This window comes from Prionailurus bengalensis, chromosome A2, assembly GCF_016509475.1.
Source record: "Prionailurus bengalensis isolate Pbe53 chromosome A2, Fcat_Pben_1.1_paternal_pri, whole genome shotgun sequence".
NCBI lineage: Eukaryota > Metazoa > Chordata > Mammalia > Carnivora > Felidae > Prionailurus > Prionailurus bengalensis.
In genome coordinates this window covers 162,848,920-162,869,830 of record NC_057348.1, presented here as the reverse complement: position 1 = coordinate 162,869,830, position 20,911 = coordinate 162,848,920, and the positions used below count along the sequence as shown (strand labels likewise).

The window sequence follows — 20,911 nt, the reverse complement described above, 5'->3', positions numbered from 1 at the left end:
CCTTCCTTTTCTGGTCTCTGGGCCCTTCGCTTCCCTCTTCCCCTCAGCACCAATACTCACATCCCCTCAGCGGGAGCTTGGGTGGAAATTGGCGGAATGGACGCAAGCAGGGCTGGAGTAACTCTCTCCTTCCTTTGGTTGAAATGCTGCCTTTTGTTAGGCCATTGCCTCACAACACACACATCAGAACCACCTAGAAGACTCCTTTGGTACCACAGGTCACCAGGTCTTGCCTCAGGGTTTCTGATTCAGTAGGTCCGGGGTGAGACCAGGAAGTAAAACATTTCCACCATGCTTCCAGGAGCTGCTGATGCTGCTTGTCTGGGGGCCGAACTTTGAGAACCACTCTCCTGGAACGTGTTTTTCAGGGTGGTCGGAGGCTCCCGTGCTGCAGCCTCTACCACAGCACTTGGGGCGGTGGGGGTGGGGGTGCTTGTTAAACTGCAGATCCCCGGGCGCTGCCCTACTGATGCCATCTGGTGGGTGAGAGAGATGAAACGGGAGTCTGCATCTCACACGGGTTTGTGAGCCACCGTTCCTGGGTGGGATGAGGAAGTTTTGTTATTTTGCCTATTCTCAGCCTTAATTTTTGTTAGCATGATCTAATTTACTTCCAACCCAGAGCCCTGCGTGGTCTGTCTGAACTTGACAAGCATCCGCAGCCCTTGTTCACCAGGGACACCAGTGCCCCTTCTTACTGGTGTGGCTTCACCTCTGAGGCCTCAGCGGCCGGCCCTGTGGGGAAACATACACAGCCGTGACCTTTCAGTGCTCATTACAATACATCTGAGACTGTAAAACACCCAAAACAAAGTCCCAGGTGGTGTCCAAACCCCCAAGGAGCTCACGATCTAATGGGAAGCCAACAGTGACTAGCGAACGAGACCGGGCATAAATCAGAGGCTCAACTGTGACTTGTTGGGAAACACAGAGGGTTCGGAAGGGAGGGAAGTTCTTGTGAGTCCGGAAAGGCAGGATTGGTACTCGAAAGGTGAGTAGGACCTCAGGCGGCCCTGAAGTCCAAGAGCGTCCCCGGAGAAAAGGGACGGTAAGAGTGAACGTGACGTGAGAAGCCGCAGCTGAGCCCTGGACGGCCGAGGCCGGGGTGAGGCTAGGAGTCCTCCTCTGCCCTCCAGCCCTGAGCCTGGCTTTGTGGCTTCGTGCCTCTCGTGGGACCTGGCGCAAAATAGCCTAAGTCTGTCTGCCCTGAGTATCCAGAGACTTGGGTAGGGGGGAGAATAGCCTCAAGAATGAGCTGCTGGAATGAGGGGAATGGAGTTGAGAGCTTCCGCTTCTTCGGCCAAGGGAGCGCCCGGGTGTGTTGGCAGGAACTCGCCTTGAAATCCCTCAGGGTCTCCACCGTAGCCTTGAGGTGTCGAGGCTTCAGAAGTGGAGGAATCGAAATAGGCTACAAGTTGTCTCTCCCCCACCCCCCCCCCAAAAAAGCCAAAGTTTCAAAAACTTGGAGGATGCTTAAAAAGCCCACTGTATACAATCTCTCTACCAAGGCCTAAAAGTAGTGCTTTATTGCGGATTATGAATTGCCCTGCAGTCCTCTTAAACCTTAGCGTGCAAGAGGCAGCCGGATGTCGGGAGGTAGGTGAAGAGGTGAGGTTGGGGAGGTGGGCGCCGCTCAGGCTTGCTCTCTCACCCACTGACAGGTGATGCTCGTCTTTGCTCCTCTGCCCCACCTCCTCTTGATTGGGAAAACCCTCTTTCTCTCCCGGCCTGTGGTTCTCATGTCGCACCAGGTTTCTGTAATCACAAGTCCTCTTAAGAACCTGAAACGTGTTCACACATGGGGCAAAGCGAGAACTCCTCCGTTTAACAGCCGCCTTTTTCTTCCCTTTGCAGCTAACCTCCACAGGGAGCCCACATCACCTGCTTTATGGAGAGCAGACAGTGTTTCTCGGCTCTGGCTCCTCCAGTCCACCCCACCCGCTCCCTGCCGGGCCCTCCCAGCCTGTGGTCCCCTGCTGCCCACATCTGGTCCGGGCTCGGGTTCTGCTCCATTTCTGCCTTCCTTCCAAGCCTCACTGTACTCAGCACGCATTGATTCCACCCTGTTTTGTCTTTCTGGGGACCAGTTCTCCCCACTTAAACTGTGCCCACCCTACAAGACCAGCTTCAAATCCCCACTCCTTCCGGGAAGCCCTTTGGCTCCCACAGCCCTCCCTCGTTTTTCTTTTCTGAACTCTGCCCCTACACCCCCTCTTTAGTCCTTCCCTTCTCTGTTTCATGCGAGTCACTCTTGCCTCTTTGGCCTATTGCAGGGCTCTGGGGGCGGGGGGGGGGGGTGCCCTGTGTTCCTCCTGACACTCCCCTGCATTTCGAGTCAGCTGAGCACAGTGGTTGCAGAGTGATCTCGTGGCGTGGTCTGGTGGTGTCTGAACTCTTAACAAGTGTGTAATACACTGGGAGATGATCAGGTGGGGGAGGAGACGGGGGGGGGGGGGGGAGGACTTCTTATTCAGAGACAGGAAATCACTTGGGGGAGAGGCGGGAGCTATCAGTCTCCTTCAAGATTAACCCAGAGCATGTTCTGGATCGGGTTGGGCCAAGCTCCTCCCCGCCCACCCCCACCACCCCAGGTGCTGGCCCCCAGCCCCACCTGGTGGGCAGCTGACCCCATAAAAGTCCCCCAAGGAGCAGGAGGCGGCTGTTAGGAAGGGCAGGAGGATGAGCGCAGAGCATGGACAGCAGCAGCAGTCGGGGGGCCGGAGGGGCCGTAGTTCCGGCGACAAGAAGTCCAAAAAGCGCAGCCGGCGCAAGGAGACCTACTCGATGTACATCTACAAGGTGCTGAAGCAGGTGAGAGTGGGGAGCTCGCGGGCGCGCGTGTGTGTGCAGAGTACGACCGGACAGAGTCGTACTCCGTTTCCCCCTGGCACTGAGGGGAGGGGCCTCAGGCACACCGTGCCCCTTGTGAAGTGGCAGCACTCGATCTCAGAGGTCCCCACAGCCTCCCAGTATCTGTCGTGCACCTGTGATGCGCCAGAGACAGTTAAAGCACGCCGCCACAATCCGGAAGCTTACGGGGCTCTGGACGGACCAAACGCTTATGCGGAGCGTCAGGAGGGACGTAAGTAAAAGGCAAGACCGTACGAAAGTGTGGAGCTGAAGGACGATCACGTGCCGGACGCATCATGGTACAAACCAGAGGCGCTAGTCGGTGGTGGCCCGGAGCAGGGAGCCGTGCGTGCGAGCTGAGGTCTCGGGCAAGGCCTTCCAGCGCCACAGCACTCAGTCTCCGAGGGGCTGAGGGACCGGCCTACTGTACAGATGAGGAACTAAGGTCCTTGAAGGCGCAAAGCACTGACTGAGCCCCATGACCTGACAGCAGCAGCAGTCAGGCCCCACCCACCCCCCTCCCCGGGCCCTGAGCAGGCCCCTCGCGGACTTCCCGCCGGTCGCACCTCTTAACCCCCAGGTGCTCCGAATGCTCTCTGTTCATGCGGCCTACCAGAGCACCCAGGAGAAGCACCCGCTCCTGGCATTTGCACACTGACGGGTATTTGGGGGGCATCCGTGGGCACCCAACAACGGTGTGTCTAGTACACGAGGCACCCTGGTCTCGAAGCCTCTGGCCCACTCAGCGGGGCCAGGAACAGGCAGCACAGCGGTCTTGCCTGCCCTGAGCCTCCCCGACCCGCCCGAGTCTCACTGCTTTGTTCGAGCAGGTCCTGGAGTCTAGATCCCGTTAGCAGTTTGGGTGACCTGACGCCCCGGGTCTCTGGGAATGCTTTTGTGGGGCCGGGGGCGGGGGGTGGGACCAACACTGGCGTGGGCTGGCCAAAGGGGCGGCAGCGGAGGACAGACTCTGGCACCCTGGAGGAAGTGGGGCTGGGAGCGTCTGTGAGCCCTGCGGCTCAGCCGACCTTGGGGCTCAAAAACAAGTGTGGGCCCTGGATTGCACGCGCGAAGGAGAGCTGCTGAGTGAGTTACCCTCATTCCTGTGAAACTTAACTGTTACGCCCCTCAGCCCCAAGGGGAAAACGATGTGATGACGACACAAGGGGTTTAGGCTCCGATCCCGTGCTGTGCTGTCCGTGGCAACCAGTGGCGGCGGCGAGAGCCTGCGTTCCGCTTCTGTGTCCACCATCGGCTTGATGGACGTCGCCGGTCGTCTCTTCTCTCCCACCTCTCAGGGAAACACTTGATGTCTGCCTGGTCACACGTCAGGGTTGTTAGTGGGCCCCTACCGCCGGTTTGACTGGAGATCTTCTAGCTCAAAAGCTGGTGTGACAGAGGAGGAAACTGAGGCCCAGAGGAGAGTGCCTTAATCTGAGGTCCTCCGGTGACTCACGGTCCGGCCACAGAACCCTGGTGTCCTAACTCCTAGTCTGGTGCTGAGGCTGCGTCACATGAGTGCGTCCTCTGGAAAGTAATGTGGTGACAGTCCGCCAAGTTAGGCGCATAAACCCTTGGACCCGGCGGCGGTCTGTCTCACCCCTGGGAACGTCACCTCGAGGAGTAACCCTATGCAAATGCATTAAATGAGAAAAGCAAAATGCTGTGTAACTGACCCCATTTGTCAAAGACTGATGCTCCCATGTGCTCATACGAGGACCTTAATAGCGTTACGTCCCACCGGTGAGAAAAACTTTTCACTCGGATGTGGTAGTAAAAAACCAAATCCCTACCTCCCGGGCTGGGCCTCTGGCAAGAGGCTGGGGAGGCAGCCTCGCTGTCCTGCCTCCAGCTTCCTGCAGTCCCGAACTCGGGGCTGGGGCTGGCGGGGTCGGGCGGAGCCTCCTCGCTAACAGAACGGTCTTGCTGCTTCCCCAGGTGCACCCTGACATTGGCATCTCTTCCAAGGCCATGAGCATCATGAATTCGTTTGTGAATGATGTGTTTGAACGGCTGGCTGGCGAGGCTGCCCGGCTGGCCCAGTACTCGGGCCGAACCACACTGACCTCCCGGGAAGTCCAGACGGCCGTGCGCCTGCTGCTGCCCGGGGAGCTGGCCAAGCACGCCGTGTCCGAGGGCACCAAGGCCGTCACCAAGTACACCAGCTCCAAGTGACCCAGGACCTAACGTTAATAAAGGGTGAACTGCTCCCGCACACTGTGGTCATTTGAAAAGGGGAGGTGTGGGGCGCCTGGGTGGCTCGGTCGGTGAAGCGTCCGACTTCGGCTCAGGTCCTGATCTCGCGGTCCGTGAGTTCGAGCCCCGCGTCGGGCTCCGGGCTGACGGCTCAGAGCCCGGAGCCTGCTTCCGATTCTGTGTCTCCCTCTCTCTCTGCCCCTCCCCTGTTCATGCTCTGTCTCTCTCTGCCTCAAAAATAAACATTAAAAAAAAAAAATTAAAAAAATTGTTTTGAAAAGGGGAGGTGTGATGCGGGGCAAGGGCATTGTCACTTCTCACGGCTAAAAACTGGAACAAGCCTACTTTTCAAATCCTGGATATAAAACGGAAGGCATCTCATAACCTGCCAGGACCTATAGGATGTTTTCAGAACATCGTGTTTTCAGAACAAATTGGTAGGAGTATCTGGGGCTCCTCTTTTCTTCCCAAATTTTACGTCGAAAAATCTCAAATCCGCCGAAGGACTGTGAGAAAGTACAACGGCCCCTTGTATGTCCTTCGCTGAGATTCACCACCGAACGGTCGGCCACGCTCGCTTTTTCTCGTTTGGCCTCTGCTCTACCTTGTGGGCATACGACCCACCAATCCTCTCCCAAGCTGTGTGGAGGGCCTGGGGCTCGAGGGGTTGCATTTAGCGAGCAAGTCCAAAATCCTTTGTCGCCCCTTTGCAACTGGATAGATACAGGTTGTCACCTTCAACTTCACGTACCGAACAGCCATGTAAGAATGGCTGACGTTGGGGCACAGGCCTACATACTTCACATACGTTTTCTCAGACGGAGTTGCAGCCTAACGTGCAGATGCCATGAAAAGAGAAACCATCACCCATATCTTAGTCCCACAGCTAGAAAGGGGGGGAGCCCAGGGCATCTGGCCCCTGAGCCTTCACTGTCCCCCATTCCCACTGTGTTCCATACCTTGCTAACCTGTGACTCAGAGACCCAACTCAGATCGTGGAATTTTCGACAAGATTTCCGGTAACTTGCATGTACGTTAAAGCCCCACAACTCCTCGTCCCTAGCTCCTCTTTGCTGCTGTCGCCTTTCTCCCCCTTTCCTTGGCCCTGGGCCTCGTGTATTCATTCGTAAGTCCCCACTTAACACTGAATCAAAAAAGTCACCCCCAGCTGACTCCGTTTGTACTTTCCGAATGATGGCCTCCTGAGCCCGTAACGGCGATGGGGTGACCCGCAGATGGCTCAAAGTGAGCCCCCAAAGACCACCGAGTCTCACCTACTCCTTCTAATGTCGATCTTTCCACTGGCACAGTTCACACGGACCACTGGCTCTGAGTTCAGGAATACAGGCTTCCTCCAGCTGGAAAAATGAATGCCAGAGCCTACAGCTCACGGGGTGACTTCAAATCGTGACCACCCTTTTGTTTGAGTCTCACAAGTAGCCACAGCTGACCCCACGCTCTGCTCTAGCCTTCCAAGGCTTGCGACGAGAACATCCTAAGCGTCCCCAGCCCTGCACCTGCTGTCCCCTCCCCTCACAGCCTTAGAACACTGGGACAATGGGACAGAACTCTTAAAACCGGGCTGTTCCGGCCTTCGGGGTGGGGTGGAGTCAAGGTGGAGCCACAGGTTGTGTGGATGGCATGAGCAGCTCACCAAGGGCGGTGTGAGAAGTGGGCACCATGTCTGAGGGGTGAGTGAGGAGGAGTGAGGAGTGGAGCACCCAGGGCTGGGAAAGCAAAGAACGAAGGGCCTCGCCTGGTCCCGTCAGGCTGGGGCAGGTGGGCCGGGAGGAGGGATGCTGGGGAGAGGGGCTTTCTGTGCTGGGCCAGCCCTGGCCGGGCCCCTGGGACATTCACACAGCAACCCTGGCTGCTCCGGCCTGTGGTCAGCTTTCCCTCTTCAGCCTTTCCTCGGACCAGTTTACTTATTCCAGGATCAGGGGAAGAGACCTTCTCCACATTCATCCCTCACCCCCACTTCCCACCCACCATTCTAGACCCTTGCAGCCTCCGCGGGGCCGCACCCTCTCCCCGGAGGGACCCACTGCAGACTCCCAGAGGCCCCTTCCTTACTGGGAGCTCCTTGCTTATCCCCCAGCGGACTCCCTCCCGGTGATCCCAATCTCACACCTTCTCTAAGCCTGGGCATGAGTTCTCTGTAATCACCACCTCACTCCCCCCCCCCGGCGACTCCTCCCTTCGCCGAACTCCACCTCGGCCCCATGGGTAACCTTAACCTCTGGAACCCGAGTTCGCACTCCTCGCAAGGCACGGCAGCGCCCCTCCCCCTACCCCCCCCCCCACTGTCCCCACCCTTCCACGGCTCAGATCGCCCCACGCCTGCTGCCTCCTCTCCCCTCCTCTCCAGAGCGTACCAACGCCTCTGGGACACCTCCCACGTGGCCCTGCAGGAGCTGCTGGACCAAGAGCAGCCCCTGCTCCAGCCCGTGCCGGACCGGGAACGGCAGTCGTTCCAGCACAGGCTCTCGTCGCTCTACCTGCACTACCTGGGGCTGCTGCGCCGGTTCGACACCCTCCATGACCAGATGGTGCAGCCGCAGAAGCGGCGGCTGCTGCGGCGCCTGCTGGACAGCGTGGCCGGCCGCGTGCTGGAGCTCAAGGACGACCTGGTGCGCGCGGACCTGAGCGAATACCACCGCCTGGACCGCGTGCTGCACGACCTGAAGTTCACCACGGTGCGCGGGCCACGCCCACTCCAGCGCCCGCCTCCGGCGGCGCCGAGCCCCGCCTCCCCCACCTGGGGCAGGAGGGGGCGGGGCGGGGCCGGAGCGCGACCGGCCGCGGAACAGCCCTGGGGTTGGGACCCCTGCCCCGGAAGGAGGGTGGGGCAGATCAGCGGGTTGGGGTTGATCGGGAGAAGGGTTTCAGCGAGAGGGCGTGCGCGCTACCAAGTAGCTAGGGGGTGGCTAGAAGAGTCAGGCCGGAGGCCCCGTGAGGCCGGGAATACTCACCAGCCACAGGGGATCGGCGAAGAGAATCCCCTGCCGGCTTGCTTCTCGAAGTGTGGTCCTTGGAAGCAGACACAGCGGCATCACCTAGGCGTTTGTTAGAAATGCAGAATCTCCGACCACAGCTCAAACCCACTGATCGGCTTGAGCCTTTGAACAAGCCCCTCAGGTGATTCTGACGCACAGCCAGAATTGGAACCACTACCCATCACCTATCGTGACCCTCCAGAACTCGGCTCTGGTTACACCGTGGAGCAGGGGGATAGAGGCATGACCTTCCGGGGGGGACCTGCCCATGACCCATAAATCTCCCACCCCAGGGCTCTAGGATGAAGGAGAGCATCACCAGGGTCCGTGTAAGCAGCTGAAAGTGGGAACGATCGGCCAGATGGCCTGGGTTTTGATTCCTGACCCTCCTTCCCCCGCTATCGCCCCAAAGGCAGACCTGGAGGTTCCAATCCCCAGATACTTCCTGCTGGAGCAGTCCAGCATTCTGAAGGAGCGGGAGCTGATGCTGGCAGAGATCCTGTCGAGAATGGAGCCAGTGACCTCCAGGGAGGTAAATCAGGGAGACACCCTCCCAGATTCTCCTCATACCCCGCTCCCAGGAGAGAGATGCCATCCTCCAGGACACAGAGAGGACATCCCCTGCCCTATAGCCGCCTCCGAGCGCTCTTTGGGTAATCCCTGGCCTGCTTCAAGGACGCTCTTGTGCTCCTTGAAACCTTCTCACACCAAGATAGAGGACGGGACTGGGGCACTTACGTGCCCTGGGAGGATCACGTCCCCAGCATGCCCTTTGGCGAACAGTCTCCCAGCTGCCAGCCTGAATACAAGCCCTCTCTCATCTCCCCCTGAGTCTTTGCCTATGTTCTGGCCAGCGTTTTCCAGAACTGCGCCGGACCGAGGCCATAATCCTTCTGCAAAGGGCTGAGCGGGCCAGGCAAGGCCGGCTCCGAGCCATCTTCATGCGAGAAATTCGGAAAGAGGAGGAGCGGGACCGGAAGATTCGAGAGGAAGGTTGGCACAAGTTCAGTCAGGACCAAGCAGCTGTCACCATTCAGAAGGTAATCCCCCAGCACCCAGGAGGAAGGTCCGGGTAGAGTCCCCTCTTCCAGGAAGACTGCCTGGCTCACCAACCGAGGGCAGAGGTGCAGGAGCTTGGATTCTGTTGCCCCGCGGCTAGATCCTCAAACTAGGGACCTAAGCAGTCAATAAGTGTGTATCTTATTTGTTTATTACTTATTCTACACCTCTGTCCCCCAAAGGACTCGTAGTGGGATATCATAAAAGCCCCAGAAACAGAAGGATCGTTAAAATTAGGGGAGAAGGGGGCGCCTGGGTGGCTCAGTCGGTTGGGCATCCATCCAATTTCGGCTCAGGTCATGATCTCGCGGTTTGTGGGCTCGAGCCCCGCCTCCGGCTCTGTGCTGACACCTCGGAGCCCGGAGCCTGCTTCGGATTCTGTGTCTCCCTCTCTCTCTCTGCCCTTCCCCCACTCACACACTCTCTCTCTCTCTCTCTCTCTCCTTGAAAAATAAATAAACATTAAACAAAAAATTAGGGGGGAAGGATCCATAGTAAGTGAAGCACAGGCTGCCTCCCCCCTGCCCAGTGCCCACCCCCCCCCACCCCAGCCCCCAGTACTGGGCTGTCCTCGGCTCTGTGAGCAAGCAGCTGGAGGCCTGGGAGAAGAGCCCTGGGCAAGGAGTCAGGAAACCTGGTCCTGTCTCAGCTCGGCCCTCACGGGCTCTTGGACCCGAGAGAGGCCACATCCTGTCTCTAGCCTCAGTTTCCTTGTGTCAAAAATGTAGTAATTAATCAGGGGAGCTCCACAGTCCTTACAGCGCTGATGTCTATGTGCCTGGGGGGGAATCAAGTAGGTATTCCAAATGCTGTGGGAATCCAGAGAGGTAGAGCGGGGGGTGCTTCCTGGAGAAGGTGGCCTTTGAGGTCCGTGTCAAGAGATACGGCAGATTAGAGGGCGGGACTGAGAAGGAGGGAATTCCTCGGGGCCCTGGGGAAGCAAAAGCTTGGGGCTGGACTGTGTGGGTGCACACCAGCCCCACCATGTTCTGGGCAGCCCCTGCTTGCCTGCGGGCTGCCCTGGGAGGTGTCCTCCCCAGCAGTCCTCACCCACCTCCTACCCCCAAGCTCCCCAACCAGACTTTCCTTGGGAAAGTGGCTGGTGCTTCCCCCTGGAGGCTGATGGCACGAGCCACGTCCCTGCAGAAATGCAGCATGGGAGTGTCTGGGCCCCTGTGTCCCCCCAGGTGTGGAAGGGTTACCTGCAGAGGAAACGCACTCAGCAGGACCGGCGAACTGAGATGGAGTTCATCGGCATGGTAAGTGCCCCCCTCGCCACGGCCACAGGCCAGAGCACGAGGCGGGCCGGTGCGTGGGGTTCCCTCCCTTATTTTTTTGTCAGAGTGCAGCCCTGCATAGACCCTCACCGCCCACACACCTCCCTCCACTCAGGACTGTGGTTGGCATGGGTGGAGGGGTTTAGGCCTTGCGGACCCTGGTTAAGGGATCCTTCAGGGCTTGCGAAAGAGGCCAAAGGAACAGAAAGCCACCAACGAGCCGGGTCCCTTGCCACCTTTCCCTCTCCAAAACCCGTGGAAGGGTCTCAAATGTGGGGCAGGGTGAGCGATAGCAGCACGGAGCATCCTGGACCTCGCGTTCGCGCCCCTGGCTGGAAGGAGAGGCTGGAAGGAGAGGCAGCGCGAGCGGCCCCAGCAGAGGGAGGAGGCCACGAGGCTAGTGGGAGCATCGCCTCCCTCCCCGCCCCAGGCTCTTGCAGCCTCTGGGAGAACCGTGAGGGCCAAGTTGGGATGGGGGCCACATCCCTTCCACAGCACAGTGTTTCGGGCCACGGTCTCCCCCACTTGTTCTGCGGGGGCCCAGACTGGCTTCTCCTCTGCTATGCAGGGACTAGAGCTGAGTGTTACCCGTGTACATGGGAAAGGGTGTGCCCGGTGGGGCAGTGTGGGTGGTTACAGGGGCAGCCCCCAGCGTGTGTAGACAGGCAGGGTGAGCAGGCCCCACTCGTTGAGAGGCCTCTGCTCTCTGATGGATCTTACATCGGGCTAGTCTCTGCTGACTTAGGAAAGGAAGGCCCTGGTGGGGGTGAGGCTTCCTGAGAGTGGGCTTTGCAATGTGCAGAGGCTGTGAAGGCCTCCTGATAAAGGGAGTTGGGGAGGGGCCGGGGCCCCAAAGGGATCAGAGACAAAGCCTGGGGTGGCTCTTCCCGGAGGCTTGGGGGCTTCAGAAGGAGGGAGGGTCCAGAGGGCACCGCAGGGGAGTGGAGGTCAGGCTTGGGGGTTTGGAGAGCAGGGCCCCCGGGAGGCAAGAGCAGGCAGAGGGGAGGCGAGGGTCAGGCCTTGGGGGGAGGTGGGGGGCATGGCATGGTGGTGGGTGAGGAATGAGCCTGGCCGCCCGGGCCCATCAACAGTGTGAGCTCAGCGTTTTCAGTAATTGTCTCTGCGCAGAGTGATATTTAAAATACATTTGGGAGCCAATGAGGCGGGAAAGTGGCTGCGAGAGCGGCTGCCAACACGGGCCGCTGGGGCGGGGGTGTGGGTGGGGGCTGGGGCCGGAGGCTCACAGGGGAGGGTGTGCTTGGAGGGGGGGAGCGGACAGGGGGGCCGGCCCAGATGCATCTAGCGAACTCATTATCAGAGTAATTTACACAGGCGAGTTTTGGCTCTAAACACAATTTCTCCTGCTGCAGGCCTGCCCGTTGTTCCGTGTGGGCGTGTATGCAAGGCCTCACGTGTGCGGGTGTGCTGGGGAGCGAGGGGGGCAGGTGTGTGTGCCTGAGGCCAGGGGCTGGGCCCGCCCCCCCCCACCTCCCACTCCTGACACCCTGGACCTCTTCTCCTCTTCGCCAGCTCCCTTCGCCTAACAAGGTGGAAAGCTTGGGTATCATGTTCCAAGCTGGCCTCAGGGACGATGTCCGGAGGCTCTGCCAGATAGAGAAGGAGGAGGAGCTCCAGCTGGCGATGGTGAAGACTCATGATTCTCTCAGAGAGACAGAGGGACCTGACATAAAGGAGAAACTGAAGGAGCAAATCCGACAGTGGTTTATTGAGTGCCGGTCAGTGTCCCCAGCCTCAGCTGACCCAACCGATCCCTCTCTCCCTGCTCCACACAGCGTCCCCACACCTGCTCTGTGCTCTAGTCCAGGCGGATCCCTTTTCTCCACTCGCTCCCATCCCCCTCACTCGCTGCGTACACACCTGACTTCAACCTGGGGCCCCCAAGCTATAAGACCATCTCTACACATGACTTCTCATTTCCCCCGATGGAAGAGAAAATGCCAAAAACATATGGAGAAAGCAACCATGGAAGCTCCCTGAGGAACCTCTCCTTTCTAATCTGTACCTCTCTGTTCCTTCCCTCTTGTTCTCTATCCCCCTAGTCCTTTTTCTTTCCTCATCGTTCCCTCTGTTTAACTACCCGTCCATTCACCCACTCTTCTACCCACCCACCCACCCACCCACCCATCCACTGTTCGTCCACCCATCTATCCATCCATCCATCCCCCCACCCATCCACTGTCCGTCCACCCATCTATCCATCCATCTATCCACCCATCCATCCATCTGTCCATCCACCCACCTGTCCATCTCTCTGACCATTTTATGTTCACTTAGTGCCCTTACTGGTCGATTCCCTGATTATCCAGATGAGTCTTTAGGTGGATCCTACCTGATCTTTGCAGACAAGACTCCAGAACAGGTACTCTATAAGTGGGGACAGGAGACTTTTTGTGGTAGCAGGGGTCTGAAGTTATAGAGCCTACTGAGTGAAAACTGAGGGTGGCGGTGGGGCGGGGGGAAAGGTCAGCCTCAGTGAGGGCAGACGTGGCTGGAGGAAATATAGGTAGCTAGCAAGGCTGCGTGGTGGGGAGCGGGTGCCTGTGTCTGGAGAAGGCATCTTTGGCCAGGGAGAGAAAACATGTCTGCTGAGACTTTTGTGGCTCCCGGCCTCCGTGGGCCAGGAAAGAGCAGCAGCTCGGATCAGAACACCTGTTCACCTGGTGCCCCTTTTTTCCTGGACCCCAGTGAGATCTCTCTCTGGACTCTCAGCTATCTGGCCCCCACCCATGACCCTCGTCTACCCCTGTCTCCGGCCCGGGATCTTTTGCTCCCGTCGAATCCCTTGGTCTTCTCTGAAACCTCTTCCGTCACTGATCACAGCTGAAAATGGAACTGGAGGCGCAGGTCCAGGAGAGCAAAAAAAAGGACCAAGAGAAAAATAAGGAAAAAGAAAAGGAGAAAAAAGAGAGGAAGAAGAAAGGGAAGGAAACAAAGACCAGGAAGGGGGTAAGACACCTCCCGGAGGTGTGGACCAAGTGGGCAGGGGGAAGGGAGTCTGAGGGAGCTCCTGGTGAGAAGCTGGTCTGAGGGGAATAAGGGCCAGAGATCTTGGGGGGGGGGGTCAAGATAAAAGGATGTTTCTATCCTAGGAAGCAGACGCAATACTGAAAGTCTCACCATCCAAATTTATACCTGTGATTAATGCCGCACACGAGGAGTATATAAGTAAGAGGGGAAGGGGCTGCGGAGGAGTGTCTAGGCCTTGTCAGGGCCTTGGGGTGACCCTTGGTCCTGGGGAAAGTGGACATACGCTGTGTGGGCCATGAGGCGGCAGTGTGGGGTGCAATGGCGTAGGCCGAGGGAGAAGGCCGAAGGGGGACAGAAGTGTGGGGTGTGGGCGATGCCTTATGACTTCGGATCCGAATCCTGAGGCCTTGGGATCAGGCCTCTGTGGTCCGGGTAGCAGCAGGTGCCAGACAGCCCCGTGAGGACGGAGGTCCCAGCCGGGGGCAGGTTCCTGGCCAAGTGCGCGCGAGTGCGAACACGCGAGCCGATGCGCGCACGCGTGCTGGAGCGTGTGCGCGCCCCGGGACTCTGAACGTCATTCCTCTGTCCGTCTCTCCACGGTCAGCTGTCTGGAGGAGCCGGCATGAGAGCGTACACCCCAATCAGAGTTTTGACCCCGAGATGCTCCGGGTGGAGAAGAGGAAGGAAGTGGAGCAGGAGATCCGGATACAGGTGAGCGGGCGGGCTCGGGGCCTCCCTGCAGGCCTCCTCTGTGTCCCCACCGGGGCCCCCGGACGCTTCATGCGCTTCCCCTCAGCCCCCCTCCGTCCTCCAGCCTGCCCCTGCCCCTCTTCTGTAGCAACCTCTGTGCGCCGCCTTTTCTAGAAGCTATCCTTCTAGCTCCACCTTGGTCCCTCTCGGTCCTACCGTCCTCTGTGTCTCTGTGTCTCTCCAGACCCTCTCTCCCCGGGGTGCAGATGCAGACTGGGGTGGGAGGGGGAATGGCAGGGGCTCTGAGCTGGGGTCTCGCCCACCGGCCTGCCCATCAGCCCTTAAAGGGTTCCTGCCATGTGGATACTGTGATCTTTCTGACACCCCTGAGGTAGGCGCCATGATTTTCCTGACGTCGGGAAACATGCAACCGCTCGAGTCACACAGACTTTGAAGGGTGGGTCTGGGGCTTGAACTCAAAGCCAGTTGACTGCATCCTGGAGCTTCTCCCCATTGGAGAGCAAGGCTCCCGTGTAAGCGGGATGTGGATTAGGATTGGGTGCGGACCGGTGCAGGGGCAGGGGCAGGGGGAGGGACGCAAGGCCTGAAGGTTCCAGAAGAGTGTGTAGGAAGGTTGTGGGTGGCCACCCGAGCTGACTTCCAGGGGCCAGTCTCGTTCTTCTCTGAGGCAGCCCTCCTCCTTTCCGCCCCGTCTCGGTGTGGCCCTCCCACCCGTCCTCTGCAGCCCCTCACTGCCCACCCCACCCCCACCCCCACACTCCCTGCTGTCACCCAGGTGGATGAGTTGATGCGTCAAGAGTTGAAGAACCTGCGCCTGGCTGTGGACAGGGAGGAGGAGAGAGCCTTGAAGGCTCCAAAGGCAAGACCGAGGGCTAAGACGAGGACACGCACACAGCGGGGGAGGCAAGGAACAGAGGACAATTGCCTGTGTGCTTGTTTCCAACCAGAAAAAGACCGGGAAGAAAACTGGGAAGAAGAAGGAAAAAGATCTGACCCCAAACAGGTAGCAGACCCTTACTGTGGGGGGGGGGGGGGGGGGCGGGGGGAAGCCCCGGTGCAGGACAGGTCTGACTTCCGGGCCTGGTTCTGTTGCTGCGGGACCTAGAGAAAGTCACTTAACCTCTCTGGCTCCCTGTCCTCCCCAACCAAGTACCTGCCCTGCCAAACTCACGGGATAGCCGTGAGGATCAAATAGAAGCATGAGAAAGTGCTTTGAACAGGATGACGCAGAGGCAGGTGTGAGTGGAAGAGTGTCCTCGGCGCTCCCTCCTTCCCGGTCCTCCCTCCCACCTTTGCCGTAGTCAACTGTGTCCCTGCCAAAGCCACCTGCCCCCGGCCTCCACCTTGTCAGTGGCCCCTGTCTACTCACGTCTTGGGTGAAATGAGTCTCAGGTACATTGATGTCAGCCGCCCTAGTGCCTACGGCAGTGTGTACGTCTTCAGTGTGGTTTCTAGGAAGACGGTGATATGTCGCCCAGACCACTGGGTTTCGGGTGATGGAACTTTGGGCCGTGAGCAGACTGACGGAGGGAGTGTCTCCGAGGGCCCTGGGCCTCCTCACACCCCACTCAACCCCCAGAGCACCCGCTGTGGGCCGGCTGCCTTCTGGGCCAGCGGGTTGGTGCTGTTCCTTCGTGTGCCGGCTGGCCAGTGGCACCGTGGGTATTTTTGAGTCCAGCTATGGGGCGCGAGGCCCCTGCCACCTGTCTCCTTGAGTCTGTAGCACCTCCCACTCATCTCTGTCTCCACTTCCCTTTGTCCTCGGGGGCCCCTCCGTGCTGTCCTCTGCAGGACCCTGGACTCTCTGTTTGAAGAGCTTGTGGTCTCTGGCTTCCTAAGGAAGAGTCAGACTGTGGCCTTGAAAGACTACATTGGTGAGACCCCTCCCCAGCTCCTCCTCCCGGGCCACGGCCTTTCCCACAGCCAGCTACCACCCTGTGCAGCGAGCCTTCTCCACAAGTGGCTCTCGGCAACGCCCCGGTGGGTGGCACTCACCAGGTGGCTGCCTGTCCCCCCCCCGGCCCCCAGGGGACTACCTCTATCTTGGATCCACGCTGAGTTTGGCAAACAAGTTGCCTATGCCTTCCCTGTTTGACATACGACAGAACGTGGCCTTGTACGCGGTCCTTCGGCTTGGTGAGATGCCCTGCGGAGAGGGAAGAGCCAATGCTGGCAGGTGGCTCGAGGGGGAGACTGGGTGCAGGTTAGGGGGGCTGAGGTGGGCATGTCCCCCGTGCCGTGGACCCATGCTGGAGGCCGCACCCAGATGGGGCCACCCCAGAAGTCATGCGGGCCCTTGACCTACCGAGGAGACCACTTTGCCGGCCCCTTAGCCAGCCCCAAGTGATTTCCCATAGTCTGTCCCGTTCCGGAAGACCAGGATCCTTCTGAAGTGGTGGGTCACGTGCCCTTTAGTTCCACCCCTTCGTAATCCAGATGTAGGAAGAGACGGTACAGAAAACAGAAAGGGCGTCGAGGCGGGGAGGGGTGGGGGGTGGGCATCGGGGGTAGAAGGCCCCCTCCTGACCCCGCAGGCCATTGGCGGCCATCCCGGCTGCCTCTCTCAGCGAGCCCACCGAGGGCTCACAAACCCCGGGAAGGCAATGCAGCCAGGATCTGAACTTCACCCCACCCAGCCTGCGGCCTCTGGCCTCACCTTACCCAGCGGCTCCACCCCCACCCCCCTGCCGGTCTACCGCCAGCCTCTGGCCCCTGTTTCCTCCTTCAGGCTCCCCAGATATACACTCCATGGCTCCCCTCATCCGTTCCATCCTCCTGGTGGGCCCCTCTGGCACGGGGAAGAAGATGTTGGTCAAGGCCGTGTGCACAGAAACCGGTGCCAACCTGTTTGACCTGTCACCTGACAACCTGCAGGGCAAATATCCTGGCAAGACCGGGGCGCAGATGATAGTGCATATGGTCTTTAAGGTCTGGGTCCCCCGACTTGGGCGTTTCTCGTTCTCAGGCCGCGCCGACACGGCGGGGTGGGCTTTATGCTTAGGAGGCCACCCGTCTGCCCACTTGGTGTGGCTTCAGGAGCCGGTGAGGTTTCCCTCCCACCCCCTGCTAGGAGCTTGCAGATACCTGAAGCCCTGGGGTGGCAGCGGGGGGAGGGCTGTGTGCGCACTGAGCTGTGATGGACAGTGCAACAGGCCGAGACGGGGGGGGGGGGGGGCAGGCAGTGCGTGGGAAGTGGGGGCTGGAGACTCAAGGCCAGCCCCGACCCCCTCTTGGTCCAGATGGGGAGGTAGGTGACCCTTGCCCAGGGACATCTGACGTCAGGTTTTTACTCCCTGACCTGTCCAGGTGGCTCAACTCTTACAGCCCTCTGTTATCTGGATCGGGAATGCCGAGAAGAACTTCTATAAGAAGGTCCCAAAAGAAGAGAAGGAGGTGCGGGGACCCGGGTGGCCGCGTGAGCCACGGGCAAGGCTGGCGGTCCCGGGCTTGTTCACGTCAGCGCCAGACCTCGCTCACCGTGCGGCCTTGGACAGGTTCCCTGTCCTCCCGCTGCCTTGTCCTGATCCTTAAAGCAGGACTGAGGGCCTCTCCTGGCCGCCTCCTGGGGCCCCTGTGAGGCTGAATGTGGGCGTGTCCTCTGAGAGAACTCAGAAGCCCCTAGGAGTCACCAGGTCTCAACCCCCTCCCCTCCCCCCCCCACCCTGGCCTCTCACCCCGAGCAGATGGAACCGAAGCGAATAAAGAAGGATCTCGCCAAGGCCCTGCGACTGCTGCACCCGGGAGACCGTGTGATGCTGATCGGGACCACCAACCAGCCGCAGCTGGCGGAGGTGCAGGCGCTGTGCCGGACCTACGAACGGATCCTCCTCGTGCCGCGGCCCGATTATGCTTCTCGCTACGGTGAGGTCCTGTGACGTGGAGACAGGCCAGACAAGGGATCCAGGCCCCCCCCGCCCCCGCCCCCGCCCCCGCCAAAGCATCCTCGCCCTTCTTCCCATCCCCACAGCTGTTCTGAGACCTCACCTCCATGGCCAGATGTCCTGGAAGGGCAGCTGGACAAGCAGCCCAGTGGCCCGGGCCCTGGCCCAGCTCCGAGGTCCTGGGCCGGCCACTTAAGTCCTCAGCGTCTCATTTCCTCGTGTTAAGTGGAGACGATGATTCTCACGTTCCTGGGAGGGGAGGCAGCGATGAACAGAGAGCTGCTCTCCAGAAGCCTGGTTCCGAATACAGGCAGAGGTACTCACTGCCTCTCCCTGCCCTGTGTCCTCCCCCAATGCCTGCAGTGCTCTGGAGGCAGATGATAGAGGCCCACAGAGTCCACGTGACCCAGGGCCTGGACATCAGTGCCCTGGCCAAGGTATCTGATGGGTACACACCCGGCCACATTCACCAAGCCGTCCAATCAGTGCTGACCGAGCGGCGGGTCCTACAGTTGTCAAAGAGGCCCCTGGTGGCCTCGGAGTTCCTGGGGCATCTGGCGAAGCTGGAGCCGGTGTACCGGGAAGAGGAGGAGTCCCTGAAGGTGAGGTTTTAGGGCTGGGGGGGAGCAGGGAGGGGGAGGAGGGAGGGTCTCGGGCCAGCACAACCAGGGGGTCAGCCCCCTGAAGCCCCAGGCCCACAGCACCCCTTAGATCCTTCCCTCTGCTCCCCCATGGAGTTGAGCTGGGCAGGGAACAAGAAATCTCAGGGACGGAAACATGGGCAGGACCCGCTCACCCGGTTTCCTCAAGGGCAGGAGCCTGAAAGTGCCACCTGTGTGTTAAGAGCCCTTGGTTGGCCCTGGCACCAGGTGACACTCACTTTCTCCACCTCAGTCAGTGCCCACCGGTGCCCCGGGGTGGCAGGATGGCCGTGGGAGGACAGGACAGAGGGCTCGCCCCCGGCAGTGGTGGACCCTGTGGCCCGGAGTGTTGGGGGGGGTGAACAAGGGAAACCAGGACTCCAGCAGGACGCCTGACTCTGGGAAGAGAGGGGAAAAGGCTGCTGAGGACACGTCTGTGGCTAGGGAAGGGCAAGGTCAGGAGGCAGGTCAGCAGGGGTGGATCTGCTGCACTTACCCTCCCCCTCTCCCTCCCACCCAGGATTGGTACTTCAAGACCCCACTGGGCAAGAAGAGGCTAAAACTCAGCAAGGACCAGGATGCTGAGGAGGCCAAGCTGGCAAAGGAGAAGAAAAGGAAGTGATGGCTGAGGCCAGGGTGCCCGGGCTTAGCAAGGGGGACTGGGCGGTGCCCGCAGGTGGAGGGCCGGGGGCAGAGACATAAACGCCCACACGGCTTGGGGAGCAGCTCTCTCTGTCCATCTCCATGCTTCCCGCCCCTGCTCTGTGCCCCCTGCCTGTGCCCAGGCTCCCCCTCATGCCGCACCCCTCCTGGTCCTCAGTCCTCGCCCACTCATAGCCTTCTCTGCTCGTGTCCCAGGTCCTTGTCCTCTGACCCCACCCAGGCCTTCATCTCCTGTCATTTCCTGTCCTGGCTCCCCAGCTCTCTTCCTCCTGGGGGAGGGGGTGGTGTTAAGAGAGAACAATAGAGAGAGCCAGGAGAAAGGGGGGTCTCCACTAAGTCTGGAAAAGGAAAAAAACAAGTGTGGCTGTCGGCAGCCCCCGGTCCTCGCCTCACTCGGTACTAAGTCTCTGTGTGATCTTACACAGCCCCCTCCGGTCGCTGGGCCTCAGTTTCCTTACATGTAAACTGAGGAGAGGTTGGACCAGCCATCCTCTGAGGTCCCCGGTGCTCTAGGGTTTGATTATTCTGCAAAAGTGTCGGGAGTGGTGAGGACTCTTAGGCAGCAGTGGGGTGGGGCGGAGGAAGGTTCTAGGGAGAAAAGGTGTAGTAGGCGCTGGCTCTACAATGTGTGGTCCCCACATCTTTCTGAAGCGCCCCCTGCCCACCTGCCCGAGCTCTTCCTCTGACCCAGAGCCTGTCCCTCAGGGGGCCGGTGGGACCAGAGGATGGGACCCAGGGCCACACGCCCCTGGATGGAAGTTCATCTGTGGGTCCCCCTTGCTGGGGAGGGAAGAGTTGGGGGCACTGAGGGCTGAGAGCCCCGGGCTCTCTCAGAGGAAGCAGCATAAAGAGCGTGTCAGTTTGGCACGCCTGGGTGGCTCGGTCGGTTAAGCGTCCAACTTCAGGTCGGGTCATGATCTCGCAGTTCGTGGGTTCAAGCCCCGCATCAGGCTCTGTGCTGATGGCTCAGAGCCTGGAGCCCGCTTCGGAGTCTGTGTCTCCCTCTCTCTCTCTCTGCCCCTCCCCTGCTCAGGCTGTGTCTCTCTCTGTCTCAAAAATTAAAAAATTAAAAAAATTAAAAAAAAAAAGAGTGTGTGAATAGAAGTCAAGGTATATTCTGCCGCTCATGGAGGCCAATGAGAGCCAGACGAGATGAGACCCGAGGAGAAAGCCCAGGGCAGGCGGTGGGGCTGCCCGGGGATGGGTTTCGAGTTCTCTTTCTCCCTGGTTTCCTTCTTATCTCTCCAAATCAAAGTAGTCTTGTTATCCTGAGACCCATTTCCTCCTTCTCACCCCCCGACTGAGGCCCCTCTAACCTTGGCAGGCAGACATGGGAGATCCAGGAGACATCCAGGGAGATGGAAGGGTCAGACCTGGGGTGGCCAGAGGGGGGCAGCACCTAGTGTGGACACTGGGAGTTTCTGTTGCTGCCTGTGGACCGAGCTTCTATCCTCCAGGTGGTATCCTCCAGGCGGAAGTCTGTCTTCTATTTTGTTTTTGAATTTTTTTAAATGTTTTTATTCATTTTTTTTGAGGCAGAGAGAGACAGAGCATGAGCAGGGGAGGGGCAGAGAGACAGGGAGACACAGAATCCGAAGCAGGTTCTGAGCTGTCAGCACAGAGCCCGACGCGGGGCTTGAACTCACAAA

The 20,911-nt window shown here is 59.5% G+C and overlaps 2 protein-coding genes across 2 annotated transcripts; both read left to right on the top strand.

Annotated features, from left to right (window-relative positions):
• The first annotated feature begins 106 nt into the window (after positions 1-106).
• LOC122488542 (histone H2B type 2-E1) lies at positions 107-5,059 on the top strand. The gene is made up of 2 exons (XM_043589961.1): positions 107-2,811; positions 4,789-5,059. The coding sequence occupies exons 1-2, from the start codon at positions 2,680-2,682 to the stop codon at positions 5,023-5,025; spliced, it is 369 nt and encodes a 122-aa protein (XP_043445896.1). The 5' UTR covers positions 107-2,679; the 3' UTR covers positions 5,026-5,059.
• Positions 5,060-6,645: 1,586 nt separating this feature from the next.
• IQCA1L (IQ motif containing with AAA domain 1 like) lies at positions 6,646-19,566 on the top strand. Its single transcript, XM_043589947.1, has 19 exons — positions 6,646-6,737; positions 7,415-7,742; positions 8,455-8,574; positions 8,897-9,082; positions 10,289-10,360; positions 11,909-12,114; positions 12,674-12,758; positions 13,220-13,345; positions 13,489-13,564; positions 13,971-14,077; positions 14,853-14,936; positions 15,025-15,080; positions 15,869-15,951; positions 16,106-16,213; positions 16,806-17,005; positions 17,384-17,470; positions 17,761-17,938; positions 18,322-18,560; positions 19,120-19,566. The coding sequence occupies exons 1-19, from the start codon at positions 6,727-6,729 to the stop codon at positions 19,219-19,221; spliced, it is 2,454 nt and encodes an 817-aa protein (XP_043445882.1). The 5' UTR covers positions 6,646-6,726; the 3' UTR covers positions 19,222-19,566.
• The last annotated feature ends 1,345 nt before the right edge of the window (positions 19,567-20,911 follow it).

Bases quoted from the DNA above. Each gene is read 5' to 3' on its own strand.
- LOC122488542 (XM_043589961.1), top strand. From the start codon at position 2,680: ATGAGCGCAGAGCATGGACAGCAGCAGCAGTCGGGGGGCCGGAGGGGC. The intron at 2,812-4,788 runs GTGAGAGTGGGG...CTGCTTCCCCAG, and splicing joins TCTACAAGGTGCTGAAGCAG to GTGCACCCTGACATTGGCAT.
- IQCA1L (XM_043589947.1), top strand. The intron at 16,214-16,805 runs GTGAGATGCCCT...TTCCTCCTTCAG, and splicing joins GTACGCGGTCCTTCGGCTTG to GCTCCCCAGATATACACTCC. The intron at 18,561-19,119 runs GTGAGGTTTTAG...CCTCCCACCCAG, and splicing joins AAGAGGAGGAGTCCCTGAAG to GATTGGTACTTCAAGACCCC.